At 37.6% G+C, this 26,925-nt stretch overlaps 1 protein-coding gene across 1 annotated transcript in view; it reads right to left on the reverse strand.

The window, feature by feature from the left end:
- The window catches only part of RYR2 (ryanodine receptor 2), a 510,734-nt gene that overhangs the window by 56,377 nt on the left and 427,432 nt on the right, over positions 1-26,925 (reverse strand). Inside the window, exons 82-88 of the mRNA XM_024761485.1 lie at positions 24,366-24,465; positions 23,013-23,092; positions 18,647-18,723; positions 17,781-17,854; positions 7,441-7,521; positions 6,171-6,259; positions 4,630-4,758 (exon numbers count right to left, since the gene is read on the reverse strand). Coding sequence (XP_024617253.1) covers positions 4,630-4,758; positions 6,171-6,259; positions 7,441-7,521; positions 17,781-17,854; positions 18,647-18,723; positions 23,013-23,092; positions 24,366-24,465 — 630 coding nt within the window. The remainder of the gene's footprint in view (positions 1-4,629; positions 4,759-6,170; positions 6,260-7,440; positions 7,522-17,780; positions 17,855-18,646; positions 18,724-23,012; positions 23,093-24,365; positions 24,466-26,925) is intronic.

Genomic DNA, 26,925 nt, shown 5'->3' on the forward strand with positions numbered 1-26,925 from the left:
GTGGAAAGTGCTGGAGGGCATTAGGTGGACACTAGAAGGCCATTTCGAAGAAAATAAACTTGATTTTTCCTGAAGAAACATTTTCTTCACGTGGTGTTTAAGGTTTTAACCAAATGCTAAAATATTATATTAGAAACGACTAAGACCTTCTGAAACCCTAGGTGACCAAGAGTTGTTTTGCAAACCTTACGCGACAGAGCTGCAAACCAGAGGCCCAAGTTCCTACTCTTCCTTGTAAACCTTAAACACACAGAAGGTATCTTCCAGGACTCGCTCAGCCTCAGACCATCGACTTCTGAGAACTGTTCACTACCTGAATGGAACATCTGTCTTGCCTGCCACCTCACAGGCCTATTTCTCCTGATCTATTCAGTGCCTGTAACATATAAAACCCTTGCTACTATTACACAGAGAATGGATGGACACCAAGGTCCTACTGTCTATCACAGGGACCTATATTCAATAACCTGTGATAAACCATAATGGAAAAGAATCTGAAAAAGAATGTGTATATACGTATAACTGAATCACTGTGTTGTACAGCAGAAATTAACACAACATTGTACGTCAATTATGCTTCCATAAAATAAATTAAAAAACAAACAGACACCCTGGCTAACTGCCAGAAGGCAGTTACTTTCATGTTGACCTTCTCGTGGAACGACAAATACAGCTTTCTCTCTTCTCACGACTCATCCTGTGGTCTTAACTCCAGGCACTTGGACAATATAATGTCCTTCTTCTCAGGCAGTTCTCCTTCCCCCCTTATGAAAACTGGAGTTGAAATCTTACAGAAGATTATGTTTATTTTGATGGTTTTGGATTTCCCCCTCTTTGCATAATTTTCTACAGTTAGTGAAAATTGGAGTCCAAAAGCAACATGCAGTGCTGTCGACTGAAAGCCAGCCCAAAGTAAGTATGAAGCGAACGATGAGCTTTTATTCACAGTACCAACAATAATCCATAAACACAATGCTAAGGCAAATATCTTCAAAGTATGTTTCACTAAAGGCAATGGGGTGCCCTGGGTTGGCTCCTGGAACAGAACAAGGACATTAAAGAAAAAACTGGTAAAGTCGGAATAAAGTCTGTAATTTAGGTTATAGAATGGGGCTGATGTTAATTTCTTAGTTTTGACAAATGTATCATGGTTACTTAAAATGCCCAAAGCTGGGAAAGCTGGGTGAATCATATATGGAAACTCTCTGTACTGTCTTTGCAATTTTTCTGTATATCTAAAACTATTCCAAAATAAATTTTTATTAAAATATATTTTTAGGGAATTCCCTGGTGGTCCGGTGGTTAGGACTCGGCACCTTCACTGCTGAGGGCCGGGGTTCAACCAAGATCCCACAAGCTGTGCAGTGTGGCCAAAAAAAAAAAAAAAAGTATATATATATGTATATATAATTGGAGAGTTGATTAAATTATATAAAAATGTCAAATAAACAAGGAGTATTGAGAAGTTAAAACATGAACAGGCCATAATAAGCCTTCCTTCTTTACCTATTATTCCTTGAATGTTCTGTGTTATATAAACAAGTTAGAATAAATGATTTTGCACATAGTGAAAGGTCAATGGATGCTTCTAGTTTTATATAAATTTAGGACTCTCACTTACTTTAGGAACCAAGAAATGTCTACTCTTGGCTGAAAGGATTTTACTTGTTATATAGAAGCCATTTTCCTGTTTCTATAAAATTCACTGGCTTGCTAATGTCATCAATCAATCTTATTACTTAATCAGGACAGTTCACACCAAACTTTGTATTGCTCTCTTTCTAGACACCGATGAGTATATTAAGGTAATAATGGAAGCCAAGGAAGATAAGGAAAAAGGAACATGAGTGGATTGGACTGGATTTAAAACTTTGCTTGTATCTGAATTAAAGAAAAGTTTTTAGCATTATCAAGTGTGGCTTTTCCATTTTTAAATACTGAAATAAGGATCCTGTGCCCTGCCCATGGTGACAAGAGAAAAAGTGAGATCCTTCCAAGCTACGAAAACAGAGGAGAGAGTGAGCCTGGAGGAGGTGAGGAATGGCCATTCTGCCATCTTTCCCCTGCGCCACTCAGCCTTGGCGGCTTCACTTGGCCATGAATAGTTCACTCACACAGTCATTCTACAAATACCTGTAAGAATGCAAGGCTCTGGGGATACAATCTGTTAGTTTTACTTAACTCTTTCCCCCACAGATTATGTTTAGTCTAACAAAGCAAACTGTACGTTTCGTCGTCCTATTTTATCCTTGCACATGGAACTTCAATCACAGTGACTGAGTCAGAGTAATATTGACCATGGAGACAGAAGACAGAAAGGAAAGATGACTGACTAGTCTTCTAGAAAACGGCAATGTTTTGCTCTCTGAAAAAGGCAGAAATTTTACTTATCTATTTTTTACATCTTTACTGGAGTATAATTGCTTTATAATGGTGTATTATTTTCTGCTTTTTAACAAAGTGAATCAGTTATACATATGTTCCCATATCTCTTCCTTCTTGCATCTTACTCCCTCCCACCCTCCCTATCCCACCCCTCTAGGTGGTCACACAGCACCGAGCTGATCTCCCTGTGCTATGTGGCTGCTTCCCACTAGCTATCTATTTTATGTTTGGTAGTGTATATATGTCCATGCCATTCGCTCACTTTGTCACAGCTTACCCGTCCCGCTCCTCATATCCTCAAGTCCATTCTCTAGTAGGTCTGCGTCTTTATTCCCATCTTGCCCCTAGGTTCTTCTGACCATATTTTTTAGATTCCATATATATGTGTTAGCATACAGTATTTGTCTTTCTCTATCTGACTTACTTCACTCTGTATGACAGACTCTCGGTCCATTCACCTCATTACAAATAGCTCAATTTCGTTTCTTTTTATGGCTGAGTAATATGTGCTGGGAAAACTGGAAAGGTACATGTAAAATATGGGATTAGATCACTCCCTAACACCATACAAAAAAATAAGCTCAAAATGGATTAAAGACCTAAAAAACAAACAACCCAATCCAAAAGTGGGCAGAAGACCTAAATAGACATTTCTCCAAAGAAGATATACAGACTGCCAACAAACACATGAAAGAATGCTCAACATCATTAATCATTAGAGAAATGCAAATCAAAACTACAATGAGATATCATGTCACACCAGTCAGAATGGCCATCATCAAAAAATCAAGAAACAATAAATGCTGGAGAGGGTGTGGAGAAAGTGAACACTCTTGCACTGCTGGTGGGAATGTAAATTGGTACAGCTACTGTGGAGAATAGTATGGTGGTTCCTTCAAAAACTACAAATAGAAGTACCATATGACCCAGCAATCCCACTACTGGGCATATACCCTGAGAAAACCATAATTCAAAATGGGATAGGGAGGGTGGGAGGGAGGGAGACGCAAGAGGGAAGATATATGGGAACATATGTATAACTGATTCACTTTGTTATAAAGCAGAAACTAGCACATCATTGTAAAGCCATTATATTGTAATAAAGATGTAAAAAAAAAAAAAAAAAAGACTAGAAGTCTACCCCAAGAAGAATAGAACGCAAATCAAGGTGAAAAAAAAAAGGTATATTATTCATGGAATTTGGAATTTTACCTATATTATATACATTATCATGTTATATAATTTTATATATACACACACACAGATATGTGTGTAAATATACTCTGGACAAAGAATGTTGCCTGCCGTTTCAGTAAACAAAGGATGTTGCCGCCATCAAGACATCAGCTACTGCAGCTGCCCCCTGACTGTGCACCCTGAGGGGATTCAGGATGGAGAAATGCAGGATACTGGCCCTAGGTATTTAAGGTTCCCATCAAAGGAATGATTTCAATGAGCCCAGATTCTTGCATCATCCCATACATTCCCATACACAGAAAAGCACTAAATTCATTAACTTAAGATGTTTGATTCTCTTTAATTAACAGTAATCTTTTGACGTTCGGATTCCCTGTTTTTTTTTTGTTGTTGTTTGTTTGTTTTCGCCAAAAAACCCAATATATCCTATATAGCCTCCCTCACCTTTTCGGAGCAGTCCCTCAAAGCTATCTGAGAGGCTGCATCTCAGGCTTAAGTCCTCAGTAAGTCCTCTAGATAAAACATAATTCTCAACTCCTAGGCTGCACATTTTTTTTCAGTCAACAATACACACATACATATATTAAAATGAAGTTTTTAAATGCTCTTTTCTTTTTCATAAAGTTTCTATGCAACTTCTTCCTTATTTTCACTGGAATACTATAAAAAGTGGTTTACAACTCTGCCCTCTCTCCTTCACTTCTTCTCTCCCCTCCTTCCTTAAGATTTATTGAGTGCTTAATATATATACCAGACCCTGGAAGTATGACACAGTCAACATCATGGTTCATGTCTTGAAGGAGTTCATGATATCCCAACCTGCCAAGTGGTAAAGCAGGTTCATTCCATATAAATTCACATCTCAAGTGAGTATTTTAAATGGCCAATTGGCTAAGAATCTATGGAAGGGGTCAGTAAGCATGTGGATGAGAGCAGGAAAATACTTTAGGCATATTGCATTTTTCCAAGGAATTCAATGCTAACCAGTTGACTCTCTTTTCTCTCTTTCTTTCCTTCTTCAAATAACAGAAATGTTTAAAGGTTTACCTGAATATACTCTGTAAGCGTGTTAAAGACTTGTTTTGCTACTTGAATCGCTTTGGAGAAATTCCTTTGTCCCTGTTCATCAATGACATCTTTCCCAGAGTAATACCAATAGAAGTCACTGATTGATTCCTGGAAAAGAGACATGAGAGGATTAAGGCACCATCTGAAGCTACCAAAGACCTGTCCAGTTCTGGACTCAGTAATAGGAAATCAATTTACATAACAGATTGGAAGCAAACAAAAATATCTGCAAGGTAAGTACTGTTATCAATGATTTTCCTAAACATAAAATGTGGTGACATCCTCCCTAGATATATATAACAACTGGAGGGAAGATTAGAAGTAGAAACCTTAGCTTTTAAAATGACTTTCTGTCTCTGATGACCTCGAACTTCACAAACATAAGGATTCATAACATTAATGCATATTTATCCATAGAGCAGTTAGGTGTTTACTATGTGAGCACAGAAATCAGACAAATCACAGAACAATATTTCTGGGTTCCAGACATTTGGTCTCCTTTTTCTCCAACAAAGCCAATAACATTTCTTTGATGAGAATTCCAGGATGTTCCTGGCTTGTGTAACTGCCCGTGAAGAAACTCGTTGGACTCCTTATAAATACTGACAACAACTGTAAACAAACATCTAAATAAGATCAATCTTTCCAAACAGGATATATTCAACAATAACTTATATTGTGAAGGAACTTTAGTTGCCTAAATGAATAATACCATTTGGGCTACCATTTAGGTTTTGAGACATGATTTTGAAAATCACAAATATATTTTCAGCAATGCTTCTTGATATATTTGCTTCAAAAATGGACTTTTTTCTCATTAAGCTTTAAGTAAGAGTGCTGTGCTTTTACATATGCAAAGATTAAGGGAGAAACAGAGTTTGAATTTGCAGTTTTTAAAAGTACTATACCTGACTTCCTTACAAATAAAGTGAGGGAAAAAAAGTTATATAAAATCTTATTACTTAAGAGGCCTACACCTTCAGATTCGGTTCTAGTAATGTGTAAAACATTACTACACTATCAAGGATACTTTTAAGTGATGACGTGTTAAGCTGAATTTTTAAATTAATGCAAATATTTCAAGAGCTGAAAAGAACTAACCTTATGCTGTTAAATTTAAGTGTATGGTAAGTAGTTTGAAAGCCTTTCTTTCCCATTTTTAGTAACGTTCAAAATAACCTTCTCCTATTTATCTATCAACTGTAGAGGAAGGAACAGAGCATGTTCATGCTTTACAAATTGAAAAGGAATTTAAAATGCCATCAAGCTAAAAACTGTAGGAAAAAAATATTCCCACTTATAGAAAGAAAATAAGCCAAGTAAGAGCCAGGATCAGAGGCAAAGACAATAGTGGCAGTTTCAACCTAAGACTTGGGGAAAGACTGTGATCAAAGACAAAATGTCTCTACAAATTCTGACCTCATAAATCAAAACACATTTCAACATGTCAGTTTCACAACTCCACCATATCTTGCCAACCAACCAACCCCTTAATTTGTTACTAACGTAAAGCAACGTACCTGAACTCTCAGTAGGTAGTCTACGGTAGAGATGATTATGTTGACAGTCGTATTATTGCCAGTCTGAGTTCTCAGATAATTTTGAAAATCTACATAAGATCAAAAGATGTTATTAAAGCGCATTCAAAAATGTAAAATGAGTTCTTTGAATCACTCCAAAAGCAAATGATGTCTCCAGCAAAATCACCATGGCTACGTACACTGTTGTATCTGATAGTTTTAATATTGAATAATTTATATTTTCCATACAAAGTGAGTACCTCAAAAACAAATCTAGGTGCTTCACAGAATATCAATATTCAAATTTCATCTAAGAGGTTGCTAACACCTGTTTCTTGATTCCTAGCTCTAGGGCTCTGGGCATGTGAATGACTGAAAACAACTTCCATCCTGTAGGACGGAGTAATTAAATGATTTATTCCATAATCCTTTATTCCTTAGTACTGTGTTAAGTGCTGGGGAAGCAAAAATCAAGATCAAGTTCCTGCCTTCACGGATACACAAGCTTGGTGGAGAACCAGATATATAAACAGTGACTGTAAATACATCATGCAAAGTTACACAATGAAGCAGATTCCCCCAATAAGATAAGTGGTAAAAAAAGAAACAGAGTTACATATGTCTCTATAGCTATCTATCTGATCTACAACTTTCTTCACCTATCAGCTGTCTTCTCTAGCATGAGAACAACTAATAAGAATTAAGTGAGGGACTTCGCTGGTGGCGCAGCGGCTAGGAATCCGCCTGCCAATTCAGGGGACACAGGTTCAAGCCCCGGTCCGGGAAGATCCCACATGCCGCGGAGCAACTAAGCCTGTGCGCCACAACTACTGATCCCGCGTGCCACAACTACTGAGCCTGTGCGCTAGAGCCCACGAGCCACAACTACTGAAGCCCACGCACCCTAGAGCCTGTGTCCTGCAACAAGAGAAGCCACCACAATGAGACGCCTTTGCACCGCAACAAAGAGTAGCCCCCACTCGCCGCAACCAGAGAAAGCCCGTGCGCGGCAACGAAGACCCAGTGCAGCCAAAAATAAATAAATAAATTAATTAATTAAAGGAAAAAAAAGAATTAAATGAAAGGGCTAGCAAAGGACTTTGAAAGAGGCAATGCAATACAGAAAATTTCCTAGCGCCTACGCAGCAGGCAATGTTCAAGAACTGTTTCTTGACCCAAGGGAAGAAGCATAACTGGAACCAACAGACTCCTATTACTGCTTCAAAATGCTTATTCCTGGGTACCACTGATGGTCTGGGGTCTCACAAACCTGAGTTGTGTCCCTCACAAAGCAGCTGCAAGAAGCGGAAGAGGTCACAGGTGAATTCGCCATCCTGCAGAACCTTTTCTCCTGCAGGAAGTCCAGAGGAACCCAATGTTATCAACCACCTTAGCCTCGCCCTCCCTTTCTATCCCCACCTCCATCAAACTTGCATGTCGATGTAGCATCGTTCTGAACCCGAAACAGTCACAAATCATAGCCACTTTTCTATCTGAAGCTCATAAGATCATGCGCTTGACAGATAGATGCACTTTTTCTTGGTAAGAAAAGAACACTTGGATCTTAAAAACTCAGATATCTCTCTGTTAAAAGTAGCAGCATGGGTTTGGCAACATTTTAGAAACAACCTGAAGAGATTAGAGACTTAAACTTTTTTTTTCTTTCTTTCTATCTTTCTTTTTTTCCTTTTTGGTAAGATTTGTGTAGGAATGATCTCTGCGTCTCTTAACAAATGTGGAAGTTAAGTCTGCTTTGTTCCCAGAGTCCGACCAAATGATTCAATGCAGAAGTATTCAGTACATACGTAAAACAGGACCAAGAGTTTCTTTTATTCAAATATTAATCTATCTGATCTTAAGGGACTTTTGTGAAAACTCTGGATGACTGGAAAATGTTTTTTAACTCATTTCACTTAACTCTCTCATGAGCTTGTCTAAGTAGAGAGCTTATTGGTTGGAGCATTCCTTCCAGAGGAGGAACTGACAAGCAGACCTAATTCTAAATACGAAACCAAAGGATAAACTTCGCTGGCTCCTGCTAGGAGAGCTAAATCTAACAAAGAAATGTGAAAAGGAGGACATCTCAGTGCCACAGGAGGTGCTCTGCATCATTTCAACACTAACTATACATGTGGGGCAAGGATGAAGCCTCAGAAAAGGGTTCCGATCTTTCATCTACATTTCAATTTAAATGTATCTTGATCACAAGTTACTTTGAAAGCAAAAACACAAAGAAGGAAACAAACAAAGAACAGGCACCACACCAATGAAAGCTGATTTTAAAAGCATAGAGTGTCCGTGAAAAAAACACTGTCAACATTATGAGTGTATGCTCTGGAATCTCAATTTGTTTAGAAAGCAAAATGACCAAAAAAAAAAAAAAAGAAATGTTGTTTGGCAAGTGAATGAATATACTCATGTATTTAAAAAAATAATAGTAACTTTTCAGACTGGAAATACTTTGGGCTGAGAAAGAAAACTATGCAATGATCATGTGTTTACTGGAACTAAAATTATGAATGATCATAATGACAGAGTTGATGGACTTACCAGTCTGCAGTCTGTGACTTTCAAAGTGAGAGGCTTCATATAATGGGAGGGTTAGGAAGCAAAACCATTTTGAAAACTAATATAAACATTAAAAGAAGTACATAAAATCACTGTACTGGTTTCCCTGTTGGCCTGCAAGATATTATATTTGGTGACCAAATTAAGATCACCACGTCTACAAATGCGATGTGGCAAGTTTCATGTGTTTAATGCACATTGTTTTGAATCTCAATACATGGCTGATAAGCCCATTCCTCCATGTTCACGTTCATGACAGGATAGGAAAAAAGGAAACAGCCTAGGCTAATAAGCTAAACTCTTCATTGATTACACCTAGTATCATTTCATGAAGATACTTTAAAATGCTATTTAAATCAAACTGTTATGAGTTAGTTAAACAGACTTATTGACTCCTTGTGAACCCATCTAAAATGTTTTGTTTTGGTTTTTTCGCTTTTCAGAAAATTGAATCAATAAAACCACGGACATACTTCCAATGTTCACATATTCAATGTGGAGTAAGTAACCCTTGGTAGAAAGTGTTCAGAAAAGTTAACACAAATAAATTAACACGTAGTCTACCAGTGTGCTTGAAAATGCTCTGTACGATGCACATTGATTTATAACATAAGGTTTTTTTTCTGTTGGCATGCACAGTATTTTCCGGACTGTATACCGAAACACATACGAGTAACTTCTTACATAGGACACGCTGCACACAGCAGAACAAGAGGGAAGGTCGGGGTGGGGGGGGAGGGGCAGGTCAGGACTTCATTTACCATCAGTTGACACCAGGTTATCGTATCCACTAAGGTGCTCTTGCTTAATGAACACATTACTACCTGATTAAAATGCTGCCATTGCCCATGCTGCATGTAGGCAGTGCAGGAACAGAGATGGATGATGGCTTTATGTCTGCAGAAGGTACACGAGCAACAGTCTATTTTGTGATGTAGGCAAAAGAAATTCCATTGTAAGATGGAAACTAAGGTTGATAATAAATAACAAAATGGAGTAAAATGTAGTTGAAAGTGCTCTTACATTTTAAAAATATTATTTGCAATAGCTGCATGATGGCCAAATGTAGATGGTGTGAAGGGCATTCCTTTGGTTTTACTTTTAATTATAAGGGGCTTATAATTTCTAACGCTGTAATAAAGGGAGAGCTATTTCAATACTGTTGTGATGATGAGTTCGTTCTTTGTGCCTCAGTTTTCTCACCTATAAAATGAATGTAAAGCGTACGCTGTCTACCTCACTGGCTCTGCACAATCTATATGACCATTTTTTATCAATTGTGGAGAGGTTAATATTATTAGTAGCAGCGGTAATGACACTAAATAAAGATGGGAACAACGTGCCTACATGAGAAATACAGTCATGTGAACATAGGTATTACATGTGTTTATATTTTCAAAAAGCCACCTTAATTTTAATGGACCAAATATTTTCAAAAATGTAAGTTTTCACCTGGAAATAATATTAGGTACACCTTATCTGTTCAAGCTACCAATAAAAAGTAATTCCTCATTTAGAGATCTAATAAAGTTAACACACCTTTAAAGGCTTTTCTACTCACAATCGGTTTATCCAACTAATAGAAAAGTACACAAGTGTTTAAGTTCAATAAAAACAGTTGTTCTTACTTAGAATTTTTACTTAGAATATCCATGGATATAGCTCAAAGTCTGCAGACTTATCTCCAGGCAAAGCTTGATTTAACTGTTAATAATTAATTATCAATAAGTGTTCTAAAATTAATGAAATAAATAAAAAGACTAATATATATATAAACAATTGATTCCAGAAGACTAAGATCCCCATCGCTGTAGGGTCAGCATCTCTAATGATGCAGAGATAAAAGGGTGAGTAGCATGAAACATGACACTGGCTGCATCAAATAATTCCCTGTAATCTATTGTTAAACAGCTCTCAAGAGCCCCCCATTGCCATGGAGGAAATAATTCTGATTACTTACTAATCTTTAGAGGACTTAAATATTTATTTTGTATATGAAAACACTGAAGGATAAAGGTTAAAAATAGTTTTAAATAGTGAAAAGTCAGGTATTTGATTCCATGTGGGTAGTTTTAATATCATTGCTTAAATAGTCTAAATATGGCTGCTTGAATAATATTACAGCTCCACTAACGAACTCTGAAATGGATTTACGATTAACATTTAGTTAGTGACTACGGTGTGCTAGGCATTGTGCTAGATATATTTTCTCATCATTTCATTTCAGGTTTACAAAAATCCTACAAATGAGGTGATACGATCCCATTTTGTGGTTTGGTAAACAACCGAGAAATTAAGTAACTTGACTACTGTCCTACAGCTATTAACAAGTAAAGGACTTGAATTCAGTAAACTTCAGCAAACATTCACAGTCTCCTATATGCTAGGCACCTTGTGAGGTGCTAGGGACAAAAAAGACCAATGGACACAATCCCTAACCTCAAGAAGGTCACAGTCAGGCAATAAACAGGTAATTTCGATATTGTATGGTCCTTCTGGATCCAGTGTGCCATAGTTTCTACACTTCATAGAGCTCACACCAGCAATCAATCTCTAACGATCATTACACTTATTGTACATTATTTAAATTGTGAACTCCTAACTTGTTTTTATGAATTTTAGAACCCAAGGAAAACCATATTCTAGACATGTGGCTTTAGAAAAGTCAATTCACCTTTCTGAGTCTTTGTTTCATCATTTTGATATGGAAATTAACAGTCTCCTGACTTCCTGAATTCATAGGGCTGCTGGGAGAATCAAATTGGTCCAAACAAGTACAGTTGCTTTGAAATATGCAGAACACAGTAGGAATAAATGTGAAGTTTTAATGGCACGCAGTCATTAAAAAACAACCTTTAGATTTCCAAAATATAGAATACTGGTGGGTTGTGAATATGATAAATCATTCATAATTCCATTAAGTACATGTATTTAATCTAAGGTAACAACCTGACACCAGTGTATAAAATGCATTCCTAGATAATACCAATGAACACTGTGTGTGAAAAAAGTTAGGTGTGACCGATGGAAAACAGAATTAAAGTTATAGGTTAGCTGTGGGGGAAGAAATCTTTTGCTTTCAAACATGATTTGCATATTGTTTCTCTTATAGCCGTCTCTTTTTTTTCTTTCTTTTTTTTACTGAAGTATAGTTGATTTACAATGTTGTATTAATTTCTGTTGTACAGCAAAGAGACTCAGATATATATATATATACATTCTTTTCTGTTATGGTTTATCACAGGGTATTGCATGTAGTTCCCTGTGCTGTACAGTAGGACCTTGTTGTTTATCCATCCTATATCTAATATTCAGCATCTTCTTGTAGCCTTCTCTTAGTGCCTTTCAGTTGTCATTACTCTAACTGAAATCCTTAATGTCCTTCACCCATTCCATCCACCAGCATCCTAACTGATCTCCGTGTCTTCACATGGGACACCCATCTTACACCCTGGTGCTGACAACAGCAGCTATAGGCAATCCAATTATAACACTCTTCCTGACAAACAGACTGACTCCTGTAACAGTAATTATGGAAAGCATACTCTGAAGAATTCCCTGCAATCTACCGTTAAGCAGAGTTCCCCAGCTGCCGTGAAGGAAATGGTGGTGACCACTACCTTTGGAGAGCTCCATGCCTATTTAATACACTAGCATTACTGAGAAAGGAGAGATCTGTGCCTTTTAGGGTGATTAGGTTCTACTGGAAGCACTTTGAACAGTGAATGTAGGAATTTAATTCCAGGCGGATCATCACACAAAACATCATGTAGCACTTAAGTGTTATTTCTTTAATGGCTCTCCAGGGTCTCAGAAAGAAAGTACAAATGCCTGGGAAGAGCAAAGAAGGTCCTTCAGCGCCTCTCACAAACGATCTTTCCATCTTCTGGGGGTTCATTTCCCTTCAACCGCACCAGGTTGGTTACTGTCCTCTGATATGTTTTGTACCTTAAACTTTGCATACGCTGATGCTAATTCCTTCCACTGGAATGCCTTTCTTTGCCTTCCTTATCTACCAGATAAACTTCTACTTCAGGCTACGTGTTATGTCTATGGTGACACTTCCCCATCCCTGGCAAAGTATCAACTCAGTTCTCTCTTACACAGAGGGCACTGTTCTGAAGTTGCTCGTTTACAAGTCTGTCTACACAATACTGGACTCCTATAGAACGCCAGTGCCTAGGACAGTGTCTAGCACGTAATAGCCACTCAAATTTAAATGACTGCTTCAAAGTTTAAAAACTGCAAGGATGTTAAAAAACAATCTATTTAGTGCCATGAACTACAGGCTTTTTCTTGAAGAGAAAGTTTACCCACAGGAACTGCAAGAAATATAGTCAGAACCCAGATGTTAGCACTGGATTATACCTGGGAAAGTACTTTGAAAATCTGGGGCAGGAGAAAGCCAAAAAATAATTAAGCACTAAAAACACTAACGAAAAATCAGGGTAGCCAATATTTAAAGATTGCTTTAATTATCCCTTTCATTAATTAATTAAAAGGAATCCTTTTATCTTCAACTTCACATAAACTTCATGAGGTCACTATAAATATATCGGCAAGAACCTCAATGCAACACGTTATCAGTTACAGGTGGAAATTTGAGAAGCTTAATTTGTATTAATGTTTTATATAACAGTTTAGAAAATCAAACAATTTCTGAGGAATCAGATCAGCTTCGCAATTTCATCTTGCTTACGAAGTCAAGGATCCCTGCAAAATGATCAAAAATCAAATGCAGTAGCTTCGACTATATTCCAAGAAGACGTTTGAAAGAAGGAAAATTGCACTTTCAAGCTCATCATGAATTACTAATGAGGTTAAACGGTACTGAGGAAAAACAAATTAGAAATCCAAGGATGGAATGAAATTTCAAAGATTTATATAGGTTTTTGGTTTTGAACTTCACTCTATGTTAAAAGAAAACACATAGGACTAAAAAATATACAGAGAGGACAACACTGAGCACGTGACAACCCTAAACACATTTGCTTAAGAACCTTTTTAAAAAAAAAAAAACAAAAACAAGGGGGAGGTCCAGGCTTTTGTAGAAATGGGGGAAATTTAGTAAGGTGGGATAGGGCTACAGGACAGTAACAGTGTAGAGAAAAGAATATAAACAATTAGTCTGAGATCCAGATACAGTGGTCCTTCTGTATCTGCAGATACAGAGGTATGACCTTGCTATGCCACTTTATATCAGGGACTTGAGCATCTGTGGATTATGATATCTGCTGGGGGAGGGGGGAGGAAGGGGAGGGTCCTGGAACCAACCCCTCATGGATACAGAGGGACAGCTGTATACAAAGCTTAAAGAAGCACATATTCCCCTAATGGTATCTCAACACCAGATGAAGAATGTCATGTGTAACCATAAAAAGCTTAAAAGTGGGCTTCCCTGGTGGCGCAGTGGTTGAGAGTCCGCCTGCCGATGCAGGGGACACGGGTTCGTGCCCCGGTCTGGGAAGATCCCGCATGCCGCGGAGCGGCTGGGCCCGTGAGCCATGGCCGCTGGGCCTGTGTGTCCGGAGCCTGTGCTCTGCAGCAGGAGAGGCCACAACAGTGAGAGGCCCGCGTACAGCAAAAAAAAAAAAAAAAAAAGCTTAAAAGTGATATTAAAACTTCAACGGTGGATGCAAAAATCGGCAATAGATGGGTGTCTTTGAAAGGAGACATTACATTAAGGGACCAACAATTCTACCTCAGCCAACATGCTGGACACAAAATAAGCCCCCCAAAGACTACTGAAGGATGTGGGGGGAAGGGAGTAGGCATGTGGAATGGGCAAATTAAAGACAGGAAGAATGCCTGCATTTCAGCCTTGACCCTGCCACTTTGCTGTGTGACCCTGGACAAGCCGTGTTATCTTTCTCTCCCTCACTCTCCTTATTTATAAAATAGGAAAAATACCTCATGGGAAAGTTGTGGGTATGAAAAAGTTCATGTATTCAAGTTATACATTTTCCATGGCAATATAATTTATGGTCATTTTATCATCATCGGGAAGAGATTGAGCTTAATAAAGATAATTGGTTAGGATGAAGATTTAGATCTATCGGATTATTTCCTCAGTCCTGAGCCTATACTGCACAAGCCTTAAGCTTTGAAACTGGGATATCACTAACAGATTTAGACTTTTCAGCCTTTTCTGTTTTTCAACAGGGATGCCCAATGTCCTTTCTCCTTTGAGAGTACAAACTTTTCTTAATAGTTGCAGAAGCTTAAAAGAATGGTCGTGTAACAGAAATTTCAAAAGTATGCCAAAAGATAGAGTCAGTATAGGTGTTCTCAATCTGGGAAATAGTGTGCCATTCATTACAGCAAATGAGTGGTCGCTGCATATTCTCCTAAAAGATATTTTGGTGAAGGCAACAGTGCGTATTCAGAAAGCACAACTTAATCTCTGAAGCCCTGTTGACATACTAGGTACCGTTCAAAAAATCTCATCCCTTCTTTATGACCATCGTATGTCATGTCTTTTAGGGACTACTTTGCAACACCAATGCCATCTTTGTTATTATCCTAACTTGAAGAGTGAACATTTGCTACTGTTTCTAGAGTTCTTTAGATTCGGTCTCAAGAATGAAAATCTGTTTTTATGGTAGAAGGTTTTTAATGTGTGATATTTTCAAAGAATAGAGAAAAACTCTACAGATCTCTCAATACTTGGAGGGGAAGTAGCAGAGCCCAATGGCTAAGATGAGACTCAGCCATTCATAGCACACACTGGATCGGCACTGATTTTCCCGTGCACCACTTGGTGCAGCCATAAAGCCACAGTATGTCCAAGACAGAAATGCCACAGGGAGACTACTGCACACATTCATTCATTTACACAACAGCAGCAAACACTGGGTCCACCAGAACTTCTGTTAAATGAAAGAACAGAACCAAACGAATCTAAAACCATCATTTAAATGCTTGTTGCCCCTTCAGGTCTAATATGTTAATAACTGCACATCCTCATAGGATGAGAAAAAAAAAAAAAGGAAAGCTCGATATATAAGTTTTAAAAGGAAAAGGATGCATAATGATGGGAAGTAAACAATCTACTTGTTAAAAGGGTCTATAAAAGGAAAAAATGCACAAAAACTCACTATCAAGACTGTACACAAAGCTAACAACAAATAAAGGAGCAAATGAGGAAAAGGCAGTTCATTTTTAATAATTACCACGCTCATGAGTGATGACTGAGGAAGGGAGAATAGTACATTGACGGTAGTCGAAAGAAAAGGAAGTGGGGAAAAAGAAAGAAGTTGAGAGTTTGTTTTTGCTTTGCTGTTTGTAAGGAAATAAAATAGAAAACGTGTTAATCAATTTGGGCAATTATTTTTGTGTGTGTCTTTAAAAAGAGTAAACTAATCAAACCAACCTCATATTGAGAGACAGAGCTAATTCTCACATTAGGATGGTCCCTCTCATCACTTATTTCTGATTTGGGACTCACAAATGTTACTCTCATCTATATCTGGTTGACAGTGGCTAGGAGGCCCAGTAAAATAAACCTGGGTGGTCACTATTTCTTTGTGGGGAGCTGATGTAAAGAGTGATTCAGAATGATGAATGGAATTGTGTTCAGAGCCTCTGGTACATTAGCTAAAAACTGCAGGGGAAAATGAAATTGATTTCTAATTCCATGACAGGGAAGTCAGACTTTGGATAGAGAACTGACTCATTTTTAGGCACTTTCCAGCTGGAAAATGCCCAGGACTTCTGTGAGACATTAAGAGGCATGCAGTTAATGGGAGCTGGGATTTGTCATGGCTCTGAGTTCTCCAGATGGGCCCCTCAAGGCCAGCTGTTGTTAACTGTCGACACAAAGGTTAGTAATGAAGACATTTGGCTTGATGTCCATTTTCAAAAAACCTAAGTAAGTTCAGAATTCTGCTGGTGATTTTTCTTGAAGGTAGCTAACCCAATTAAATAACCGCGTGACAAATACTTGATTACTGAACCTAGACGTTCAAATGCCAAGCAGAAAATAAAATTACACAGGTGATATATACCGAAGCAGCAGTGTTAGCATATGTATAAATGATAATCTTTAAGATACCAGAAGAAAAATGCAGCTAATCTTTTTCCTATTGTGAGAACAAAAATATACAGAGATAATTAGAGAGATTAGTTAATTCTAAAATATTTCAGAAAGGCAAGCAGACAACAAATGGCAGAGGGGAGAAAATTTATTTTTTGCAATAAGATTGGTTTTATAGAAGACCCAATGTTCCAAAACTAATACATTGATAAGATGACAACTCCAAACCAGACCAAACAAACAAAAACAGATAAACACACAGGGCCTTACTCAAACTAAATTAATTTAAAAATCAAACACAAAAGAATAAAAACAAATCAAAACCAAAAATAGTGAAGATACTTTCTTCTTAATAAATACCAAAACGAAATGTGCAACAATAGTTATTTCTGCTTTAAATGCACCGTGTGCTAAATTTTCTAGTTCATACATCTATTTATAGAGAGAAAAGCTCTAAGAATCGGCAAGTCATTATTTTCATGCACATGTAAATTAAGTGATCAGAATTATTTAAACACAAAAATTACTCTTTATTTCATTAAACAATTTGGACTTGCAAAGACATATATGAGATAGAAGGATAACTGGGCTAAAAGGGAGGAGACAGTGAGACTAGTGGTGGATTGAAGGATCTGAAAGCGTCACTATGGTAAGGAGATAGAAGAATTTGAAAGCCTGACAGTTTGCTAAAGTGGCCAAAGAAAGTCAAACATCTTCTAATGTGGCTCATCCATGTGGTTTAGAATTTTATAGATACTCCTCTAATAAGGGATATTTATTTACTACCCAACTAGGGGAAAGACCACTGACAGTAGATCTGGAATAAAAAGGAATCAATGACCAACATGGAAGATTGGGTTTTGGGTGTGACCTGCATGGGTGTCTAACTATGAACGTTTAAATGAGTCACATAAGCATTGTGTCTATTTAAAGATAACCTTGTATCTCTCTGTAATTTCCGGGAAGAAGTGGGGACACGTGATGCTTTTAATTTAAGTGATCAATACCTGATCCTTCCTCGGTCACCATCCCAAGTCCTTCAGCTTTGTTTTGGCGCTCAAATGCGTTTAGGTCAAGGACACTGCAATAACAGGGAGGAAAACATTTAGAGGCCTAACAGAACATTTTCTTTCTTCAGGCGAGCAAATGTCTAAAAACTGGGTATCGTGAAACGTGAACCAAATGTTATCAGATACTGAAAACATACACTGACTCAATGCCTACCAACCATATTTTCCTAGTACCAGACTAGTTTCTCTCCAGGGTCCACACTGAAATGATCCATGTGAAAGTCAAGCATATGGCATTGATGGGTTTCAACTTTGGGAGAACGTTACAAAGTTAGCAGACATACTGCAATATAATTAGAATGATCATGTTTTTCCAGTTGGAATAATAACATTAAGTATGTGGCAGGCTCCTTAGTCAAACGCTGTCTGAATGATTTCAAAGACTGTAAAAAACAGAAAATGATGAACATGATCATGGTTAAGGCTCCTTCATTTAGGGCAGATGAGAAGTGGTCTAACGGCTCCCAGATAAAATGAAAAAGGATTTTGTTTTCTGTCTTTTAAAAATCATACACTACTCATTTCCAAGTAAGCAGAATACACATTAATTCTCCAAGGTTCCTATTTAAGCACGGGGTAGACTATTTCAAGACATTAGTAACGTGGAACAATTAGTAATTAAAACATTACTAACACCTAACAGCAAGATAGAACATAAGACACTTCCACACTTTTGTCCCACTTAAAAGTGTGTTTAATCATTAAAAATACTCCTCTGTATAAGTGCTGTCAGTAATGTAAAACAAGTACTTTAAAAGGTACAACCATTGAGTGGAACCAAAGCAAGAAAAGCATGTGCTTACCTGCATGACTGCATCAGGCCAGCAAGGCTCTGAAAGAAGCCCACATCCTTTTTCTCCTTGAGATAGTCAAGCATTTTCTACAGTAGATAGATAAACCACATGGTCACTGAACACAAATCTCGTTTTTTGTTAAATAAGAAACAACAAAAACATCCTTTGATTCTGAATAAAGATAAAAAATATCCAGTGCGTACAAACATGACGAACGTCACCTTGACCACGAAATAGTGCATGTCACAGCAAGAGACTTGCACCTTTCTAAGTGCAGCAGGATACACACACATGGCTTGGAACAAGGGAGCTGCTTTACAAAACACCATAGGCAGCATAAATATCAGGGGGAAATAATACTCTTAATTCTCTTCACGTCACTCTATAAGTATCTGGAGATTCAGATACTTAGTTCAAGTTTACCGGGAAGAAGGCCCACCTGTATGTTATTCACAGATTTCATTACAAAAGGGACTTCCTTAAACAGCATTCCAATCCGAGAGCTCTGATTACCATATGCTAATGTTACAGACAGAAATTCAGTTTCCATTACCATGCTCTCTAAACCCAAGGACTGGTGGGAATCATGTGACTATTAATTTTTCTCCCCTTCTCTCAGAATGATGTCCAGATTCTGTGGTCAACATTTTGGTTAAACATAAATGTAAAAAGTGCTAAAGCAATGCATGGCTCCCACTTGTTAGTACGTTGTTACATGCCATGATGAAACAGCTACTTTGAATGTAGATACAGTGTGCTGGAGGTTTCAAATAAGAAGTACTATTTGCAGGGCAGGAATAGAGAGGAAGACGTAGAGAATGGACATGTGGACACGAGGCGGGGCGGGGCGGGAGGGAGAACCGGGAGATTGGGATTGACGTACGAGCACTGCCATGTGTAAACTGGATAGCTGGTGGAAACCTGCTGTATAGCACCGGGAGCTCAGCTCGGTGTGACCTAGGGGGTGGGACGGGGGGTGGGGAGGTCCAAGAGGGAGGGGATATATGTATACATATAGTTGATTCATTTCATTGTACAGCAGAAACTAACACAACATTGTAAAGCAACTATACCCCAATTTAAAAAAAAGTACACACAAGATGATAAGATGACAGAGGCACACCAAAGGTTTTAAGAAAATAAAGATACTGCTCTTCTCTGAGTCTTAAATAGAAGGGATTAATTCCTACTATCAGAGCTATCTAGATAGGGCTCAGCCAAGCAGTCAAAATATTGGTAGTACTCTTTTTCCAGAAATCAGAGAGTTAAAGGTAATATAAAACTAAATATGTGAAGGCTGTACACACATACACAGTGTATATATATTTGTGTGTGTGTGTATATATATACACACATATATGCATACACCTACACATGCACAGATACACACAGACACACAAAAACGCACAGCCATTTTGGGGTGGGTGTGTGACGACTTATTGGTCTAATAAAACATGAAGCGCTTATTAATCATGGGCCTTTTAAAACAAAATGAATGTGGGTTACAGGGTCAAAGGGGAGTGGTGGAATATATATCTGAAGGTTTAAAGAAAAAAGAAAAGATCTGTACAGACGAGGAGCACATTTATTACATGGTCTCTCAACGTTCCTTTTGTCTCCATGGATTTCTGAATATATATACTATACAATTAAGGTCTTTTGAAGCAATACATAAGTCAAGGGAAATTATTTATTTATAAGTATTGTGGCGAGATTAGGTTGGGTTTTTTTATTTTTCCTTTTTTTAAAAAAGTCATGTAGTCATTTACTATGGAAATCAAAAAAGAAAATCTGTAAATTGGATGGGAGAAAATTCACCTTTATTTTTACTAACTTCTAACTGAAATTTAGCATTCCTTTCAACCAGTAATCTAAGCAACAGACACTAAGAGGATTAGTAGTGGCTACGATTTTGTCACCAATAAAGATTTCAGGTATTTTCATATCACATTACAGCTGTTGTAGATATTTAAAAATATTTAGACACGCCTTTTCTTCTCAATAATTATTAGACCAAGTACTAGATCTTTTATTTAATGAGTTCATAAAGAAACATATTACTTTATCGAAAACCTATTTTATAATATTTTGATAAACACATTTCAATATACTTGGTTTCCTTTTCAGTCTATGTAATTTTAATTTGTGCACTTATAAACATTACACCGAGAGGAGGCCAGAGATTTCAACGAACTGTCAGAGGCAATAAAAAGCTAACAACCCTTGCTTAGGTTATGTCTACGTTCTCTTCCAGTACTAACATGTAATGATTATATTTACAGAAAAAAATATACAATTTTATGGGGCTTCCCTGGTGGCGCAGTGGTTGAGAGTCTGCCTGCCGATGCAGGGAACACAGGTTCGTGCCCCGGTCCGGGAAGATCCCACGTGCCGCGGAGCGGCTGGGCCCGTGAGACGTGGCCACTGAGGCTGCGCGTCCAGAGCCTGTGCTCCGCAACAATTTTACTAACCCAAAAGAAACCTTCAAATTTTCTCTGCTTTTCTTTTCTTAGACTCAAAGGTTTCTAGGAGCCTATTCCTAGCTTTGTGCCACTGTAGTGGTTCTGAGGTTCACAGCAACTTGAAGTCAAACATTCTAAAGTTCTCATTTGCCTTCCTTTCCTTCAATGAGGGTAGCCCTTTACCTGCCTGACTAAAACTTACCCAAGAAAGAAACAGTTATTAGTTCCCTGTTCAACCGTGCTTTCTCATACAGAAGCCAAGATACAAAAATAAGAGACATTATAGTTTTAGAATAACACAATCTGATGCTTATATTATGTTGTGCTCTGTTGTTCTTCAATGAGCATAAGAATTTTTTCTGAGCTCAGAGCCACACTGTTGGCCATGTGAATGTTATCCCCAGAGGTATGCAGTACACACCTGTGAGTCTTTTTTTAAGCCACTCAAATACTCTTTTTTTCTTTAGTGAAGTATAGTTGCTTTACAATGTTGTGTTAATTTCTGCTATACAGCAAAGAGACTCAGTATATATATACTTTTTTCATATTCTTTTCCATTATCACAGGATACTGAATATAGTTCCCCGTGCTGTACAGTAGGACCTTGTTGCTTATCCATCTATAGATAACAGTTTGCAACTGCTAACCCCAAACTCCCAGTTCTTCCCTTCCCCACCCACCCCTTCCCCCTTGGCAACCACAAGTCTGTTCTCCATGTCTGTGAGTCTGTTTCTGTTTCATAGATAGGTTCATTTGTGTCCTATTTTAGATTCCAAATATAAGTGATACCATATGGTATTTGTCTTTCTCTTTCTGACTTACTTCACTTAGTATGATAATCTCTAAGCCCATCCATGTTGCTGCAAATGGCATTATTTCATTCCTTTTTATGGCTGAGTAATATTCCATTTTATATATGTGCCACATCTTCGTTACCCATTCATCTGTTGACGGACATTTAGGTTGCTTCCACGTCTTGGCTATTGTGAATAGTGGTGCTATGAACACAGGGATGCATGTATCTTTTTGAATTATAGTTTTGTCTGGGTATACGCCCCTGGAGTGGGATTGCTGGGTCATATGGTAGTCCTATTTTTAGTTTTGCGAGGAACCTCCATTCTGTTCCCCATAGTGGTTATGCCAACTTACATTCCCACCAACAGTACAGGAGGGTTCCCTTTTCTCCACACCCTCTCCAGCATTTGTGATTTGTAGTAAGTCACTCAAATACTCTTATTCTAACAAACTCAACAGACCTTGACCTTCAGTTGGATATGGAGATTGCATCCTTTGTCAGAACTGGTTGAAGTTAGCAAAATCCCCGTCCAGATAATGTCTAACTTTTAAACAGAACATCACTACAAAACTTGGTTGGGAAGTGATTTTCTCATATCTTAGGAGAACAGAAAGAATTACAACCAGAAAAATTCTTAACGGTGCATTCTGTTTACATATTAACCTAGGAGCCAGCTTTGTACCAAATATACAACAAAATCTTAAGAGTCAATTTTTAGGAGATATAACACTATAAAACATGTTACCAAACTAGGCTCCCTAGGTAAGGGTATTTATTTTTCACTATTAAAACAAACCAGCTGCTTTACGCCAACTTATTCACGTGAAATGCAGCATTGCAAATGATGACACCGTATGACATGACTTCAGACTTCTAAACAGCGCTATTATTTGTTGTGCTACCTAGAAGGGGTGTTTATTGTGCTACCTGGGAGATATTTGGATACTGGGACAAGATGACCATAAAATAAAGGCATACTTTACATAGAAAATGAAAACAAAAAGTACAACTAATGTACAACTAATAGTTCTTTTAGGATGACTAAAACAGTTCAACAGGATGACTATACGGTCTATCTCTTCGAAAAGCACATTATGTGAAAGGCTCAATGACATACCTGCTGTACTGTAGAGTTCCCGCCATTTAAGATAGCAATTCCGAGTTTCAAAGTAGCAGCCACCATGGGTCCAGTTTCACCTTAAAAATACAAAATATTGTGATCCTTCTATCCCTTCACCTGCTACATTAACCAATTCTATCTCAAAATGTGCACTTTTAAAGTCATTATTTACCTCCTACAAACCTATGTCATGGTGGAGAGGGACAGACTGACTCATATAACAACAACAAAAAAAAAATTAAAAGAGTCATAATGCATATTTTGCCATCAATGTTTTTACTAAGTTCTGTGTAATACGTCTATGATTGAAACTATATGAGAACACGGAGAAAACGAACAGGAAGAAACAATTGATTTTGAAATACTGACACCTAACATTATTAAAATTCAAAACAAATCATGTGTATTAAAATAACACTGAAATGAATATGAGCTACTTAAAATATTCTCCCTCCTCCCTCAAGAACAGTATGTTTGAACAGCTTTTAAAATCTCCATTTCATCACTTTTATCTTAATATGTTTATAGCCTTGCTTTATTAGGTGACTAGTCACAATTTTAAGTTATTTGAATAATAATAACAAAATTTCAAATCCAACCAGTTGTCTATAATTTAGCATATTATGTTTTATTTTTACATTAGTCGCCTCCACTTATCTTAGAAATGAAATAATCCCTATATTTGGAGAGGGGTGCTCAATAACCACCATTACTTTTTCATTCCACTAAAATTACAGTAACTAGTTTTCACAAAGAAGGTATTACCAATGTAAGAAAAATCAGCTTGCACTGGCTGGCTACTGAAAAATGCAACGGTACTTGAATTACTAAAAATGACTCACTTAAAAAAATCTAAACATTTATATCAAGGGCCCCGAGGGCCGAGTCCAGCTTGGCACCTGTTTTTGTAAATAAAGTTTTATTGGAACATGGCCACACCGTTTATTCACGTATTGTCTCTAGCTACTTTCATGCCACTCTGGCGGAGTTGAAGAGATGCCACAGAGGCCCCAATGGCTCACAAAGCCGAACATATTTACTATCTGGCCTCTATCAGAAAACATTTGCCCACCTCTGACTCACATAATCAGTGTGTTAGAGTTGTGTCCCAATATAATTTCCAAAACTTAACGAACAGAAATAAAAAATCTTTTAGTAAGATTCTGATTAAAAAAGAAAAATCAACATTGAACTTTGTGAGAGAGGTGGCATTTGTCAAGTCACCTGACCTAGTCATGAACAAGAAATTCAGGGACTAAATAAATCGTTAGACTTTACGTAAGAGCGCTCCTAGGAGTAAAGGGGAAATCTACAGAATCGGCCCTTCCGAGGTAGAGCCAAGAGCCTCACCTTTGCTGGCACTGATGGTCTGCAGCACCATCTCAGCTGCGCCGCGGTCGTGGAGCCTGGCTTGTTGGTACAGAAGCTTTTGCTTTTCCATTTCTTTTTCCTGAACACAAATCCCAACCATTTATGTTGCAGCTATCACTAAGCAGAGCAGCTTTCTATAAACCACATTTTCAGTCATCTCTTCACGTATGGGCTCTATGACAACATTATGGACCATTTCAACACCAACAATGTTATCCAACAGATGTTAACATAGTCAACTCTTGGTTTTTCCCTTTATATTTCTTGTGATAGACTTTTGGTACTGATTTATCAGGTTGAATTTTCTCAATTGTCATGACTGGATTAGTCCAAAGCCTGTATCATGCTTTTGAAGTACTGCACTTCATCACTGACACTTGCACTTTCTGAATGATACATTTGTGCATCAGTTTGTCACGTGTTTAATCATCTCCCAAGTCATGGTCGTAACTTGATACTGCTCAGCAAATGGCTCGAGTTGTAAGTCATCACTGAATGACAGAAAAACATTAACTGAGGACGTGTTGGAGTTTAAGCAAAATTGAAAGCTGATATGGATAAAAAGGTAGGCTTCAACTAAGTAGTGGACATATGATAACAGATCTCCCCAGTCCCCTCCCAAAGAATAAAAGAAGCAATGTGCCTTTATATTTTGTATTCTCTGGTGGTAACAAACGATACTGCATGGTACTGCTAGAGCAATGGCTAGAGTTTGTTCTTTTCCACTTAAACTACCACTGAACACATACGGAAGGAAATCAAAATAAAATATAAAGGCACAGCAAGTTCAAGACTGGTAGGATCATTCACTTGAGCTATCCAGTTCGCTGGAGAATTGAGACGGAACCAAGCAGTATAAGTTGCAGAATGAAAGTTGCATAGAGCACTATGACAGCGCGTCCATCAAATGGCGTGGTAGAGAAGCTTAGTCAATGGGACATGAAACAGTCAATTAGTATCATGTCCATAAACACAACGGCCAAAACATATATGACCTAAGAGCAGGAAGAGCTGCAGCAGAGGTAGCCAGAGTGACAGCTTTGCTGCCATAAACTTTCCATCCAAAGTACGGAAAATAGACACTGGAAGATGGAAGAGGTTTAAAAAATGAAGGCTTGCTAGTTACAGAATATGAAAAAGAACATAAACTAAAAGGAGGGTAAAAGAAATGGGCTCAAACAAATGAAAAAAGAAACCTTTAAATCAAAAGCAACCAACACAGACATTTATGCTGTTACCAGAGAGTTCTCGCCGAGGCTGGCAAATTTGTCTCTTAAATCTTTGATAATATCGTGCTGCGAAAACAAAATTGATCAGGGTTTTTTTTCACACTATAGTTAGAGCTCCTGTGGTTAAATTTTTATTTTTTCTTAAATTATGTGATAGGCCTAAATGGAAGCAGAAAAAAGAAAAAAAAAAAAAAAAAGGCAGCTTTGCTTTATATGTAGCCATGCTAACATCTAAAAGGTTTGCCTTCATGTTTAAACCTCTTCCTGTGAAGTCAAAAACAAAACGAAAACAAAACCACACAGACACACAAAACTATATTGTCATTACAACAGAGTTTCAGGAAAACTGAAAGAAGACCCTTTCGTCTGCTCTTCAGGTGCTGTTTAAAATTAGTGAGCAACATTTGATTCTTCCTTTTAGACCCAACAATCTTTGACTTTCCTCCCGTTGCCAGAGCTATTTCTGGAACTTTTACTTCCTAGCTTAACCAACTCCCTTCGTGAAAGAGCTGTCCAGTAAAACTGATAAGAAATTACTGTCTTAAGGAACTGCGCTATTATTTTCATCAACTAAAGAGGCAAAGGAGTTAGAAAGAATGATTCTTCTATCGATGCAATACAACATATAAAGATAGTCATCAGGAAATCCAAAGAAGATGGGAGATGGCAGCATGCCATATATTCTTGAGGAAACACAAATACAGAAACCCTTCGCCATTTGTGCTCCAAAAGTAGGGAGACCAGCTCAAAGATCTGGCAGAACAACCTGCACAATAGATTCCAAGGTCCCAGTATCCTCTTCAGTAACTGAAATCACTCATGATGGATAGACCTCAGGAGGACCAAGAAACACAGGATATCAAATTACCTTCTTTACAAAGTAAACTCCCTGAGCAAAGATCACGCTACTTTTCCTTATATAACATCTAAATTTCAATAATAATATTTCGGGGGAGATGATACGAAACATTTGAAGAAAAAATAGTGAGCAAAAAAACACACTCTGATCTAGAGGCAGGAAAATCATATTTCATAAAGAGGGATCAGGTCGACCACTCTTTTGAATTTCTTTGTTGGAAGCCCTCTCTTCAGAACATCTTTAATGTTATTTCTTTTTGTACTCTGTTGTCCCCCTTGAAAACTGCTTCTGGGCATATAATTTAATCTTTCATTGGAAATTTTATCACGACATAGAAGAGTAAAACTTTAAAAGTGAAACTAGAAAGTTTTCAGGCAATAAAATGATGGATTATGTGGAAAGAAAAAAATTCTTTCATTTCAAATTTACTGCAGACTAGCTTTTCTAAGCA

Source organism: Neophocaena asiaeorientalis, unplaced genomic scaffold (genome assembly GCF_003031525.2).
Source record: "Neophocaena asiaeorientalis asiaeorientalis breed wild unplaced genomic scaffold, Neophocaena_asiaeorientalis_V1.1 scaffold166, whole genome shotgun sequence".
NCBI lineage: Eukaryota > Metazoa > Chordata > Mammalia > Artiodactyla > Phocoenidae > Neophocaena > Neophocaena asiaeorientalis.